The sequence below is a fragment of the Leptonotus elevatus genome, chromosome 6, assembly GCF_054856555.1.
Source record: "Leptonotus elevatus isolate MCC_2025b chromosome 6, RoL_Lele_1.0, whole genome shotgun sequence".
Classification (NCBI taxonomy): domain Eukaryota; kingdom Metazoa; phylum Chordata; class Actinopteri; order Syngnathiformes; family Syngnathidae; genus Leptonotus; species Leptonotus elevatus.
In genome coordinates, this window is record NC_141244.1 from 23763595 (window position 1) to 23777448 (window position 13854).

The 13854-nt window shown below is 40.6% G+C and overlaps 1 protein-coding gene across 1 annotated transcript; it reads right to left on the minus strand.

Moving 5' to 3' along the window:
• Window positions 1–3229: 3229 nt before the first annotated feature.
• On the minus strand, window positions 3230–13343 carry cacng6b (calcium channel, voltage-dependent, gamma subunit 6b). The gene is made up of 5 exons (XM_086078874.1): window positions 13156–13343; window positions 10383–10806; window positions 5773–5847; window positions 4271–4408; window positions 3230–4186 (listed from the first exon to the last, which is right to left on the minus strand). The coding sequence occupies exons 2-5, from the start codon at window positions 10744–10746 to the stop codon at window positions 3966–3968; spliced, it is 798 nt and encodes a 265-aa protein (XP_085935000.1). The 5' UTR covers window positions 10747–10806; window positions 13156–13343; the 3' UTR covers window positions 3230–3965.
• Between the last annotated feature and the right edge of the window lie 511 nt (window positions 13344–13854).

Genomic DNA, 13854 nt, shown 5'->3' on the forward strand with positions numbered 1-13854 from the left:
AGGTGATGAGAATGTAAGCGGCCCCACGCACTCTTCTTTTTTTTTCTTCTCTCCCTTCTCCAGAATTTGACTCGTGCCACATGATGCAGCCTACAAACTAAAAAAAACAAAAAAAACAACAACAACAACAAAGGAGACGCTTCCAGATTTTCTGAATTTCTTTGCCGACATTCTGGGACAAAAAGGTGCACACAGAAAGCATTTATGTGGGCAATATGAATCATATGTAGTAGACGTAGAGAGACAACTGACTATGGTTTATCTAAATGTGTGATAAACTCAAACACTGTATTGCACGAAGTTTATATAAAAAAAAATCATTGAAGGATCAATGCTTTTGACTTTTTTTTGGTTGACAAAATCATATAACGTAATCTTGTACTTTCATTTACAATATATGAATTAGGGTATTATTTGATGATCAACTCAATGAATGACTTATTTCAGAACCAAATTATGACATACTGTTGCCTTAAGAGATGTCCAAGCTGGTCCATTGACAATGTCGACCACAAAAAATGACCGCTTGCCATCGCCTGATTTTTTTTTCATATATTTTTTTTCCAAAATCTGGCGATGATAGATTTAAAATTGGACCAAAAAAAAAAAACACTCTGGATTTTACTGTTTACCGTTTACCCGGATATGGTTAAAGTAAGCTAACGTTGTGTCAATACAGCTGGTGAACACATTAGGTACATTTTGAACAAGCTTCTGACTCTTAGCATGAAGGGAGTTTGAAAACAGACAAACCCTCTTTGGTTAGCTTAGCGCTAGCTAGCTGGTACAACAGAACAAGGCTGGATTTAAAACTTTACCAAAAGCAAAAAAAATAAAATCCTCTGTTCTGCCGCTGACCAGTGTAAGGCGCGTAATCCTGGTGGTTAACGTAAGCTATTTTAAACAAAAAAAGGTCAACTTTTCCGTGTACGTGTTAGTGGCTGTGTAAATGCGGCTGGTGAACGTTTTCAAACAGAATCCTAGCACAAAGTGATTTTGAAAACTTGATTGTTGGACTAGAGAGACAAACCCCTCCCAGGTTAGCTTAGTGCTAGCTAGCTTGTACAACAGAGAACAGATAGATTTACAACTAACAAAAGCACAACAACAACAAAAACACTCTGGGTTCTTGCCAGTTTACGTCAAGGGATCCTGGAGGTTAAAGAAAGTTATTTTAAGCTGAAAAACGTTTCCTTAGTTTGACGCAGCTGCATTAGCACATTGGCGTACACTCTGATAAGCGAATATGAATTTTGGGAAAGCACTTTGAACAACGTATAGTGGAGATAAAAGCACTATTTAAGTGCACTCTGTTTATGATGAGGGGGGGTGGGGGGGCGACTTAAGTATTTGTTGGCAAAATTACAAAACCCATTCGAGTTGATTCGGGATTTGCTGATTAAACAGTAAATGTGGATTTGGGGTGCAAGTACAAAGCTCCACTTCCTGCTTGTAGTTTTCTTTTGAGCATTACCTTGATCGCTTTGATCGAACACTTTCGACCTTCGTTGTCACACTGCTGCATACGATGAATTTGCATATAGATTGAAAGTTGCAGATGGTTTGCATTCGCATATTAATGTCACCGGAAAGCCGACAGAAAGTTCATGCAAACACTTTTTTTTGCTTCAGTTTGTGATTGGTCCCATCTGGCGCCTCATGCATGTTTTACACGGCTGTCGTGCTCCAAACTCAGCGGACGTGTTTTTCTTGACCTTCGCCGGCCAACTTAGCGCTGACATTTCTGCCTTGGAGCAGGTGCGAGGAGACTTCAAATTCCCCGCAGCGCCCCTTGTGAGTTCAAAGTTTTCGGACTTGTTGACTTTGTTACACAGGAGTCAGGGATGATGCAACAACACCAGCAGGTTTTTTACGAGGTGCCCTATTAGCTAAAAATAATATTTATGTCACACATACACGCGCGCACACACACACCTACACACAAACTCTCACACATACCAAAAAATACTCTCAAATGTACAGAAAAAACTCTCATGAATTCAAACAACCTCTTACACATATTTGTAAAAGTTTTCATATTTGCTAAAAACAGAACCCCTCACATACAAAAAAAAGCAATCTATTTTGCTGTGTGAGAGTCTGCTGTGAGGAGTGTATGTGAGTTTAGTGAGAGGTGTTTTTGTTGATTTTGAGAATTTTTTAGGTCTGTGTGTGTTTTGCTGAGTGTGAGAGGACTGTGTGGAGGAATGTATAAGGGTGTGTGTGAGTATTTTGGGTTAGTGTGTCTTTGTGGGAGAGTTTTTACTTGTGAATGAGAGTTTATGTATGTGAGGGTTTTTTTTTAATGCATGTGCGAGGTTTATTTTTTTAAGAATTATTAGGTGTGCGTGTGAGAACTATTTTGGTTTTCAAGAGGTTATCTGTCATATGAGTTTTTTTCTAACATGAGAGGTTTTGACGTGTGTGTTAGAGAGTTTTTGTGTGTATGTGTGAGAGCTTTTTGTTGCATGTGGGGTTTTTTTATTTTGGTGATTGTGAGTTTTTTTAGGAACCTGAGAGAGGAAGATGTCATTTTCACACCGCTTTTTTTGTTTTTGTTTGTTTACTGAGAGATTTTGGTGTGTGTGAGATGTTTTTGGGGGTGAGTGTTTTTCAGATTTGTTTGTATTTCACTTCTCAAACATGCAACTCGTGTCCAGCCCGACCTGATATAAATACGACCAAGATCAGATGTCACGTAGATCGCCTTTCTTCCCGAAGGGAGCGTTCAGCGTGCTGATGCAAAGACAGATACGGCTTGTGACGGTAATTATCCCGGTGGGAGGTTTCCGGTATGATCGCCCCCCCTGGGGGTGGGGGGGGGGGGGTAATGGGTGAGGCACGGGGATTTGGACGAGACATGCAAAAGGTGTGAGCACACTGAGGGTGGAAAAGTAAACGATGAGGCACGCATAGTTAAAATTCACGGGTAAGGTTTCTAAACTTGAGCAGTGACTAGCTAATTATAGAGAGTGTGTGTGTGTGTGTGTGTGGGGGGGGGGGTCTCTTGGCATAAAGGTCACTTGTGGGTTGAATTGGAGGGAAAATCATTTACATGTTTCTTCGTTAGCTTCATTCAAGACTCCAAATTGTGAATGCGAGTATGATTGTTTTTGTTGTTGTATGGTGCCTTGTGATTGGTTGACATCCAGGCTCATCTTGATTGGCTCCTGCTCACCCGCTGAGACCCAATGAAGACAAAATTCTATTCGAGTTTGCACTCAGTTGCTAACGTTCAACCTTTTTTTCATTGTGTTGAAAAAATACACTTTAGAAAAACACAGTGAAAATATGTAGGAACAAGTTTCGCTCTGAGAAACCAATCAGAGGACAGAAGCATGTTGATGTCATGGAGGATGAATTTGAAATCTGATTGGTTGAAGAAACAGTCCCATTGCTAACATAGTTGAAGCTACATGGGACAGTATTATTGATTCTGAATGCCATGGGGCAGATTGGATGGACATAGCAACACATAGAGGCTGAAATCTGATTGGACGAAACAAAACGTCCACTTACATGTCGTGAAAGCGCAGAGAAATGCTACAAAACAAAACCAATCGATTTTTTGGGGGAACAAATATTAGACATGATGTTGTAAATAAAGCTACAACAAGATTTGATAAGATAATGATCATTCATAAAATATATAAAGTGATAAATGTTATGTACATTGTAGAGCTTAAAAAGTGAGTCTATACAGTTGTCAGATGTACAAAATCTTACATACATTTTTTTTTGGTGATAACATCCCAAAAAAATTAACACTACAGACGCGTTTTCAAAACCGGATTGCATACCTGTTGGTGAGATCTGCTTTATACACACAAAGTGGGAATAACATAAATCCAATGAGGTATTGCGTAATAACTGTCAAATGCTAAGCTATGCTAATTGTTATGCTTTAGAAAAACTGTGGAGAAAAAAAAAAGGGTAAAAGACGTTCCGATGTCGACAACCGCTCACTAGGTGGCGCTGTTCTTGTGCGGCAAGCACTTCTGCCAGGAGCTGACGGGAAGCGAAAGGATGAGGAAGAGGACGCCTCCGAAAATGAGGACGGCCCCCGCCGAGCCCGCGCAGGCCGCCGACCACGACAGCTGGTGGTGCAGAGGGATGGAGTGGTCGCTGGACAGCAAGGCCAGCACCGACTGGTGGAACGTCAACACCGACACCAGCACCAGGACGCCTGAGCCGTGCGTGGCGGTGCGTAAACCGTTTGTTGTCATTAACACGTTACGTCACATGACTTTTTCTCTGAGTGAGGTCAGACCTGAGAGTATGAAGCAGAAGGAGGCGGGCTTGAGAAAGAAGGAAACGCCTTTGCTGAGTGTCATGACGATGCAGATGGAGCCCGTCACCATCATGGTTAGACTGAGGAGAGCTAAAATGGCCGCCGCGATGTTCAAATCTAGGAGAGGGGCAAAAATATTGAAAAAGGGGACTTATAGGGTTGGAATCACATGGAAATTACAATTACAATACTTTAACGCCCTAACTCGACATTGTATCCAAAGGTGGCAAATCCAGGTCCAGAAAGTGAAAACCCTGCCACAGTTTGGCTTTAGCCCCAGGTGCTAGCTATTTAGCTCCCTAGCTAGCTCCCAGGCTGTTCTTTTCCCTGCTGGTACTGGTAAACGAGCAGCATGGAAGCTAGCTAGGGAGCTGGCTAGCTAGCATCAGGGGCTAAAGCCAAACTGTGGCAGGGTTTTTACTTTAAGGCGCTAGCTAGCTAGCTCCCTTGCTAGCTCCCATGGTGCTCGTTTACTGGCTAGGGAGCTAGCTAGCTAGCTAGTACCTGAAAGTAAAAACCCTGCCACAGTTTGGCTTTAGCCCCTGATGCTAGCTAGCTCCCATGGTGCTCGTTTACCGGCTAGGGAGCTAGCTAGCTAGCTAGCACCTGAAAGTAAAAACCCTGCCACAGTTTGGCTTTAGCCCCTGATGCTAGCTAGCTCCCATGGTGCTCGTTTACCGGCTAGGGAGCTCGCTATCTAGCTAGCATCAGGGGCTAAAGCCGAACTGTGGCAGGGTTTTTACTTTCTGGACCTGGATTTGCCACCTCTGATCGTAACCCCATTTTGAAGCTCCAACCCTATTTTGAAACCCTAATCCTATTTCTAAACCCTACTTTGTAATCTGACTTGGCAACGCCATTTTGATGCCAAAACCCTACTTTTAAAAGCTTACTTTGAAACCCTAATCCAATTTCTAAATACTACTATGAAACCATAACCCTATTTTCGCGCTCTAACCCTACATTGTAACCCGACTTTGAAACCCTACCCCTCCTCGAAAACCCCATTTTAAAGCTCTAACCCGACTTTGAAACCCTCCTACTCTACTTTCACGAGCAAACTCTCTCTGAAACCCCAACCCTTTGAGGAAACCCTATTTCTAAACCCTAACCCTATTTTGTAACCCTAATACTAAGTATGAACCATGAAAAACATGTTTTTGTGTTTTATCAAAATACTTTGCAAAACCACGCTCAATGTTTTTTTTCCCGATGGTCTGAACTCGAATCCATGTTTTGTTTTTGCGTCTGCCTCGATGATGCAAATGTTGTTGTGCGTTGTTGGCAAGTGGGCCGATTTTTGGCTCAACTTGAAGCGCATTTTATTGGCAGGTGACGACGCACAGGTGCAACATGCAAAATCTGTGCCAACACGTGAGCCGTTGATGTCATCATTAGTCCGAGTTACACACGAGTTGATTTCTACCTCAAATTGCAAAAAAAAAAAAAAAAATTGGTTTTGAATTTTCCATTCATCTTACTTTTGTTTGTGCTCTTCTTGAACACGATGGCGTTTTCCCCCGAGGTGAAGAATTTGAAGTAGGTGCAGTTGGATTCTGTAGACCAAGAGGAAACTTTTAGTACAACGCGCACGCACGCACACACACACACGTGTGGTGGATTGCTGCTGGTCTTGTGTGATGTGCTTTCTATGCATCCATGCGCACACTATTGTCCTTCCAGGCATCCGTCCTATTTATAGACAAGTGTTGAGTCGGAATACGCACACACGCTGCACATATGCTGCTGCGAGCAGCAGTAGGAGTGCGTTACTGTATATATATTTGTCATTTACTTGAATATTTATTTTTCAACAAAATAGTATAGCCTCGATTTGAAACTACGAGCACACGCGCTTGACGATCCGAGTTGGTTCGAAATCCTCGAAGACAAGTTCAGTGTATTGAAATTTTATCTGGACACAAGATCACCTACAAACATTACGAGAACCGGGAAGAGGAATTACAGGGTGGATTTTTTTGTTAAATTTTGTCGCCAGGCCTCGTTTGGGAATTCCTTACACGTGTTATGTACACAGGTGTCGAACTCAAGGCTTGGGGGCCTGATTTGGGCCACCGCGTCATTTAATGGGGCCTGCAAAAGCAAATCATGTGCGATGATGTCATATTTATTGCTAAAGTATCAAAATTGCAAATTAGGGTTGCTCGATTATGGGGAAAAAAATTATCACAATTATTCAAATGATTATTTTTTTGCTACAAAATGAGAAAATGTTTAAACATTTAAAAATATTAAGACAAATAAAATTATTTGAAACACTAATTATGTAAGTTCCTTTTAGACCAAGCAAGATTTATTAAATTAGTCATTTTATAAAATAAAAAAAAGGTGCAAATATATCAATTTAAACAATTTAAAATTAGTATTAATAATCTTTTATTTTTGTTTATGATTATACCAATAATATAATATAATATAGGTAATAATGTCACCAATATTAATTAAAAACTTTTTTTGTTTTAAACATGACTCAATCATTCAGAATTCAATGTGGCCCGCAACAAAAATGAGTTTGACACCCCGAGACTACGACTTGACCAGGGACAAATCTGCCTCCCCTGCCTACCCAACATGTGAAGAGTAAATAATAACAGCAATTACATTCAATTATTTTGCTTTTTAGTTCCGCGGTTGCAACACATAATGCAACATAAGTTTCCATTAAGTTAAAAACTAAATTAATAAATATTTCTATTTTGTGTTTAGCAGTCATGTCAAGAGCTTCATTCATTCATTGCAATCTTGGTATCCTATAAAGCATTCAAAAACAGGCACAAGGAAGTTGGAGGAGGAGGAGGAAGAGGAGGAGGAGGAGGAGGAAGAGCAAACTGGGAGCGCAGATGGAGGGGAGGTGAAAGCTGCAGAAGAAAGAAGGACGCCACAGATGGAAGAGGAGGTCGAGGGAGCAAGGGACGGTGGAGTGAGTGTGGGTGTGGGGGGGGGGGGTAACATGTAGAGGGGGGGTTGTTAATACTGCATTAGACCTGCTCTCCCTTGGTCCCCCCCTGTCCCTCTCTCTCATTGGCCTTTCACTATATTTAGACAAAAACTGTGAAGTAGACAGATTCCACTCGGCTTTCCGAGCACATAGTGACAACTCTCACCCACTGAGCGTTACGGGCTGCGCATGCTTGTACACACACACACACACGCGCACACGCACACGCACACACATATAGAGTACATGTAGCCACTACTTATCAGCTAATCTGTGATCTCGCTCATTCATTAGGCCCATATTGCGTTGAAGACGCCTCCGAGCCGCTCGTTTTCGGGACGGCAGCCACGGGCGTAAAAGATGGGCAAGAAAACAGTTGCTTTTTTTGCCGCCAAACAAACATGGCGGCCATCTGCCAGTGGTGCGAGGGCGTGTGAGAAACATTGTCACGAGCAGACTGGTTGCCGTCGCACGTCAACGCGCTGTCATGTCACAGAAATAATTCATAATGTTATCAAATAAAAAAAGAAAATAAAATAAATATAGAGAATAAAATTCATACAAGTAAATATAATATAAAATATATAAATATAAAAATAATACGTTATTAACTGATTCACTGCCATTGACGGCTTTAGACGTCAAAAATGCATTTGAACTATTTCTATTAGTTTAACATTTTTTCCCACTTTTGTTAACAGGAGTATGAAAACCTAGAAAGAAATGTTTATTGTACATTTAGAACGGATTAAAAAAAGGTGATTAATTGTGAGTTAACTAGTGAAGTCATGCGATTAATTATGATTTAAAAAATTAATTTTTAATAAAAAAAATTAAGAAAAGATTATTAAAAAATGTTCAAAAAAATAATTAAAAGTACTTTTTAAAAAAAAGAAGAAAAGATAATAAAAAATTAGGGGCGTCAGGCGATTAAAATGTTTCATAATTAATGGCATGACTTCACTAATATCTGTTCTAAATGTACAATATTTTTTTTCTAGGTTTTCATACTCAAGGGAAAAAAAACTTACCAAAAGTGGAAAAAATGTTAAACTAATAGAAATAGTTGTAATGAATTTTTTACGTCTATAGCCGTCAATGGCAGGGATTTAGTGAATAATAGTAATAAATATATAATTTAATAATTACACTACAGTGAGAAAAATCAGCCGATTAAAAAAATATATATTATTTTCTTTTCTTCTTTTTTTTAAGGGCATTATCTTTATTTTATGTCTTTTCCTACAGCGTCGCGTATGTGCAATATTATTACATAATGCTCCACAAGGCTTCCCTTCCGTCTCCTGCCATTGGACGACTCCTTTGCCGTTCCTCCTTAATGATTGAATTAGCACGTATGGCGGGCTGACCTAGATGCATATATGTACGTACGTACACGCTATGTACAGCGCGCCGCGTCACGTTCACACCCCCCCGCGTGCTACGTTTCAAGACAAGTGTGCATCTGAGGCTCACGTTCGGTGCTGATGGGAATTTGGTGTTTTATGTAAGCTCTGCAGTATGTTGCTGGCATTGCATTTTCTTGAGGACTCTAAAAGTTGATTTTAAGTTGCCATTTATTTTACAAACACTTTATGAACAACACTTGTAAGTCAATTCTGCTCCCACTCTTTTCGCCTTTGAAATCAGAGCATTGCAAATTAGATAATGGATTTAATTGTATTTGTTTGACTAATGTGGATTTTTTTTTGTTTGATTCATCAGATTATGCAATAGGTAACAATTAATTAATATTAGCCGGTTCAAACTCATGTTAATTACACACCCGATTTATAATTGGCGAATAGCATCACTATTACGGTCACGGCAACCCTGACTCGTTTATTTTTGTGGTTTATAATTTGTGAACCAGCCAGGATGCGGCTCATGTTATACTAGCACGGGCGTCGGTGCTCATTTCACTTTTCAGAGTTGTTTTCAAGGCGTGTACAGACTATATTCCGTGCACCCTTTAAAGCGTCGTTTGTAGCTATTAATAACTGGAGTCAAACGCTAAAGCAGATTTTTTTTTATTACGCTGAAATGCATCCAAGCCTCTCATGTTGTGCTAGCCTTGTCAAGCGATTACAATTTTCCGCAATTAATCGCAATTAATCATGTTTTCCTACTTCTTCTTCCACTTTTTGTAACAAATATTTACTTGAGTAAAATACTGGAATTAATGTAAAATCATCCAAATATATTTAGTAGTGCTGTGAAGTGAATAAAACATTTACAATAATTAATTGCACAACTTAATGTAATTAATCGCAATTAATCACGTATTAAATAAATGTTTCTACTTCTGCTTATACTTTTTTTCCAAAGCTTGTAATAAATATTTACTTGAGTAAAATACTGGAATTAATGTAAAATCATCCAAATATATTTAGTAGAGATGTGAAGTGATTAAAACATTTACAATAATTAATTGCACAACTTAATGTAATTAATCGCAATTAATCGCGTATTAATCACATTTTTCTACTTCTGCTTATGCTTTTTTTCAAAGCTTGTAACAAATATTTACTTGAGCAAAATGCGGGAATTAATGTAAAATCATCAAAGTATATTTAGTAGTGCTGTGAAGCGATTACATTTTTATTATTATAAATAATTAATGACACAATTTTCCGTAATTAATCGCATATTAATCACATTTTTATACTTTTTTTCAAAGCTTGTAACAAATATTTACTTGAGTAAAATGCGGGAATTAATGTAAAATCATCAAAGTATATTTAGTAGTGCTGTGAAGCGATTACATTTTTATTATTATAAATAATTAATGACACAATTTTCCGTAATTAATCGCATATTAATCACATTTTTATACTTTTTTTCAAAGCTTGTAACAAATATTTACCTACTTGAGTAGAATATTGGAATTAATCATCAAATAGAAAGTATATTTAGCATCAAAGACCGTTCTAATAGCTTTCTTTGCTCCTTGACTATTTATGTAAAATACAAATATATATATATATAGATTATTTCAAACTTTTTGTTTGAAGATTTTTCTCATGGAAAAAGTGCCCTGGCCCAATAAGAATGAATAAGAAGGTGACTGGTGGTCGCCACGGCAACACCAGCGCTGCCATTCAGCCGGTCAACAACAGCGTCACGCCTCACCTCCCGGCAGTTCGGCGGGACCGCAGCTGGCCCGCTCGGGGTCCACGTCGGCCACCCACAAGGTGTGCACGCAGGCCTTCCACAGGCCGTAGTGCGCCATCTGGCACGTCTGGTTGCCGGCAAAGTTCTTGGGCTGCGCCAGTTCCGCCCAAAACTCGGTGCCCACGCCCAGCACGGTCAGCGTGACGCCCACCGCGCACACCAGGAAGGCCAGCTTGATCTTGCCGTCCTGGCTGTCGCTCATCTTTTGGCTCCGCCTGTGAGCGCGTCCGCCCTTCAGGGCGGCCAGACCGCCGGCTTGGCCGCCGCCCGCCGCCCCCATGCGGCCTTCGTCGTCCTGGGACACGAAGAAGTTGCTCCACATCTCAGTAGGCCGGCCGGGTTCGAGGTGGAGCAGGATTTTAGTATGGATGTAATAGTGGAGCTTTAAAATGGGGGATAAATAAAACACAGCTACTAGGATGGAGGATTTAAATAAAAAAAATACATCAGGGGACGAATTGAAGCGCCGTGCCAGTATTCCCTTTCTTGCAGTGCACTGAAGAAGATTTTTTTTTTAAATAAAAAACAATAAACAAGGCAGCAAAGGTGTCAAATTCAAGATCCAAAGTTGACCACAATTTTAAGTAGAAGCCTTTAAAATGATATTTTGAAAATGAACAAATAACAAATGTCTGCTTGCCACACACCAAGTCCGTGTACAAACACAGTGCAGCTCAGCTTCTGGCAAGCATATGTTCCTGTTTTGTTTTTTCAAACTAGTGCAGTAAAATGTAACTTGAATGAAAACTGCCTCTTCAAATTGAGCTATTATTAGCTTTTATTAGCTAAATGTATTTATTTATTAATTAATTAACTTTGTGAGGAGTAAGCAGTTAAGAAAATGGATGGATGGATGGACGGATAAATAAATTCAAATTATGGTTTCAAACTAGGTTAGGGTTTCAACGTAGGGTTTCAAAGTAAGAGTCGGGTTTCAAAGAAGGTTCACCATTTATAACAGTGGCTATAAAATTATTGAATTTTTGTGATGAACAAAAAAAGTCAACTGTCAAATTGTGTGACCTCAGTTTTCAATGTAGGATTTCAAATTAGGGTTTCAAACTATGGTTGGGATTTTCAAATTGGGGTTTAAAGATGTTATTAGGGTTTCAAAGTAAGGTTTCAAATTAGGGTTAGAGTTTCAAAGTAGGGTTTGGGTTTTTAAGTTCAACTTTTGTTAGGGTTTCAAATATTGTTAGGTTTCGAATTTGGGTTTCAGACGATAGTTAGGTTTTCAAATTAAGAGTTAGGATTTCAAAGTAGAGTTTAAAATTAGGGTTAGTGTTTTTAAGTAGGGTTTCGATGTAGGAGTAGGATTTCAAAGCAGGGTCACAATTTAGTGGCTATAATATAAAGTTATTGGTTAAAAAAAAAAATCAACTGTCAAAATGCGTGACCTCAGTTTTCAAAGTAGGGTTTCAAATGACGATTACGTTTTCCTCAGCAAGTTTGTCGAAACCGGATGTGTTCTGATCTGGCCTGTTACTGCCAGCATTGATGAAAACACTGAACTCCTAGAGCAGGCGTTTGCGCAAAGGCCAGAAAAGTCTATCTAGAGATCGACACGGGAACTCCATAAATCCATAAAAGCTCGATTCAGCGGATGCTTCGGAAAGCGATAAAGCGTTTTCTCGTCTCGATTTTAGGTTTCAAGCGGAACATTAAGATGACCAACGACCTGAAGTCGGTACGGCTCAGGCTTTATTGCTCTCCGAACTCGAAAAAAATCAGAGAAACCTTTTGTCGACATGGATTTAGTTTTATGGCGAGTGCCGCACTGGGCCACCCATCTTTCATTGTCCCGCCGCGTCGGGTTTGAATGCGGATCCCGTCTGATCTGAGGGGATAACCTGATGCCACAAATACTCCACGTCCCGCATCACATGTCACGGCACATACTGGGAATCAGGTGTGTGCGTGTGATCCAGGCTTATAAAACATTTTCCGCTCCCCCTAAATATGAGCGGGTGCCCGCGGGGGGGGGGGGCGTTTCAACGAGGTGGCAGCTGACCCTCGCGGGGTGCGAGGCAGGTGATAATTCGAGCCTGAACCAAACTAATTGACCCTGCTGGGGGGGGGGGGGGGGGGGGCTCTGACGGGTCAAACAGTGGACAGGAAGCCTTTTTGGATCACTCGATTCTGAGCTTTGCACCAGCGGTCTCAAAGGTTTTATAGAGGCGGCCGACCAAATCACATCAGGCCACCTGTTTGCTTGGGTTATGCTATTCATTAAAAAGAATGGCAACATTTAAGTGCAAACATATACATGGAATGTAGTCATTCACATAACGAGATCCAACAGATCAACAAAAATGGAATATTACAGTTCAGATGAGACAAACGATACGGGCTGTAATAGTAATACAGGTGTTTGCAAAAACCATCATATCTATCTGCTAGCTAGCTAGCTAGCTAGCTAGCTAGTATTATGTTTAAATGTGTATCATTTAAAATTCTCTTTTACGAGCCAAACTTATAATTATCCCTTCTTTATTCCCACACGTTCCTTTTAATTCTGATGGAAAGTTTCCAATTTTGAAAATCCTGGACTTTTGCAACTTTACAATCTGTGAATTTCTAGCGAGCTAGTATAGCTAGCAAGACATGCTAAAATGCAATTATTATTATTTTAACTCTACGTGCGCGCGTGTGTGTGCGCGCGCGCGTGTGTGTGCGTGTGCCTGTAGGAAAGCAACAAATGGGAGGGGGAAAACAAAAAAATTATTCTGACCTGTGGTTTGGTGTTGAGTTGAGGAGAAGACGCTTGAAAATTAAAAGGGAGAACGATCGAGTGCTCATGGGTGAGTTAGTGAAAGAGAGAGCAAAAGAGAGGAGCAGGGGGGGGGGGGAGGAGGAGGGGGTACAAAACAGTAATGGAAAGTGAGTGTAGCAGGGGAGGGGGCTGCAGCCGGGTTGGCTGACACTCTCCATTATTAAATATCCAATCTATGTGTGTCTCGTGTGTGTGGTCATGTCAGGAAGCAGCAAGTCGAGGTGCTGCAGGGGCGATCGCGCACAAGCACGCTGGCGTTCGTATGACGCGTGGGGAGGCGTGGCAGCGCGGTTGAAAACATGTCTGCTTTCTGTCGCACACGGGCCGTGCATGCGTGCGTCTATTTTGGACAGGCACCTGTTAATGACTTTAAAGTGAGAGTGGAGGAGGAGCCTCGGCGTGTGTTCGCGCGGCGCGTCCTACTGCACAGCGAGCTGCGTAATTGATCTGTCCAAGAACGGAGCGCGATTAATTATTGCAATTATGGATAACATGATCATTTTTTATGGAGCTCTTGTGTTCGGGCTCACGTGTAATTATATTGTTTGCCGCTAGATGGCGGCACACTTTTACAGATGACATGGTCAATTTGAAAGAAGAAGAATGAAAACAGGAAGTATTTCAACATCAGCCTACTTTTTGCAGAATTTTTTTTAC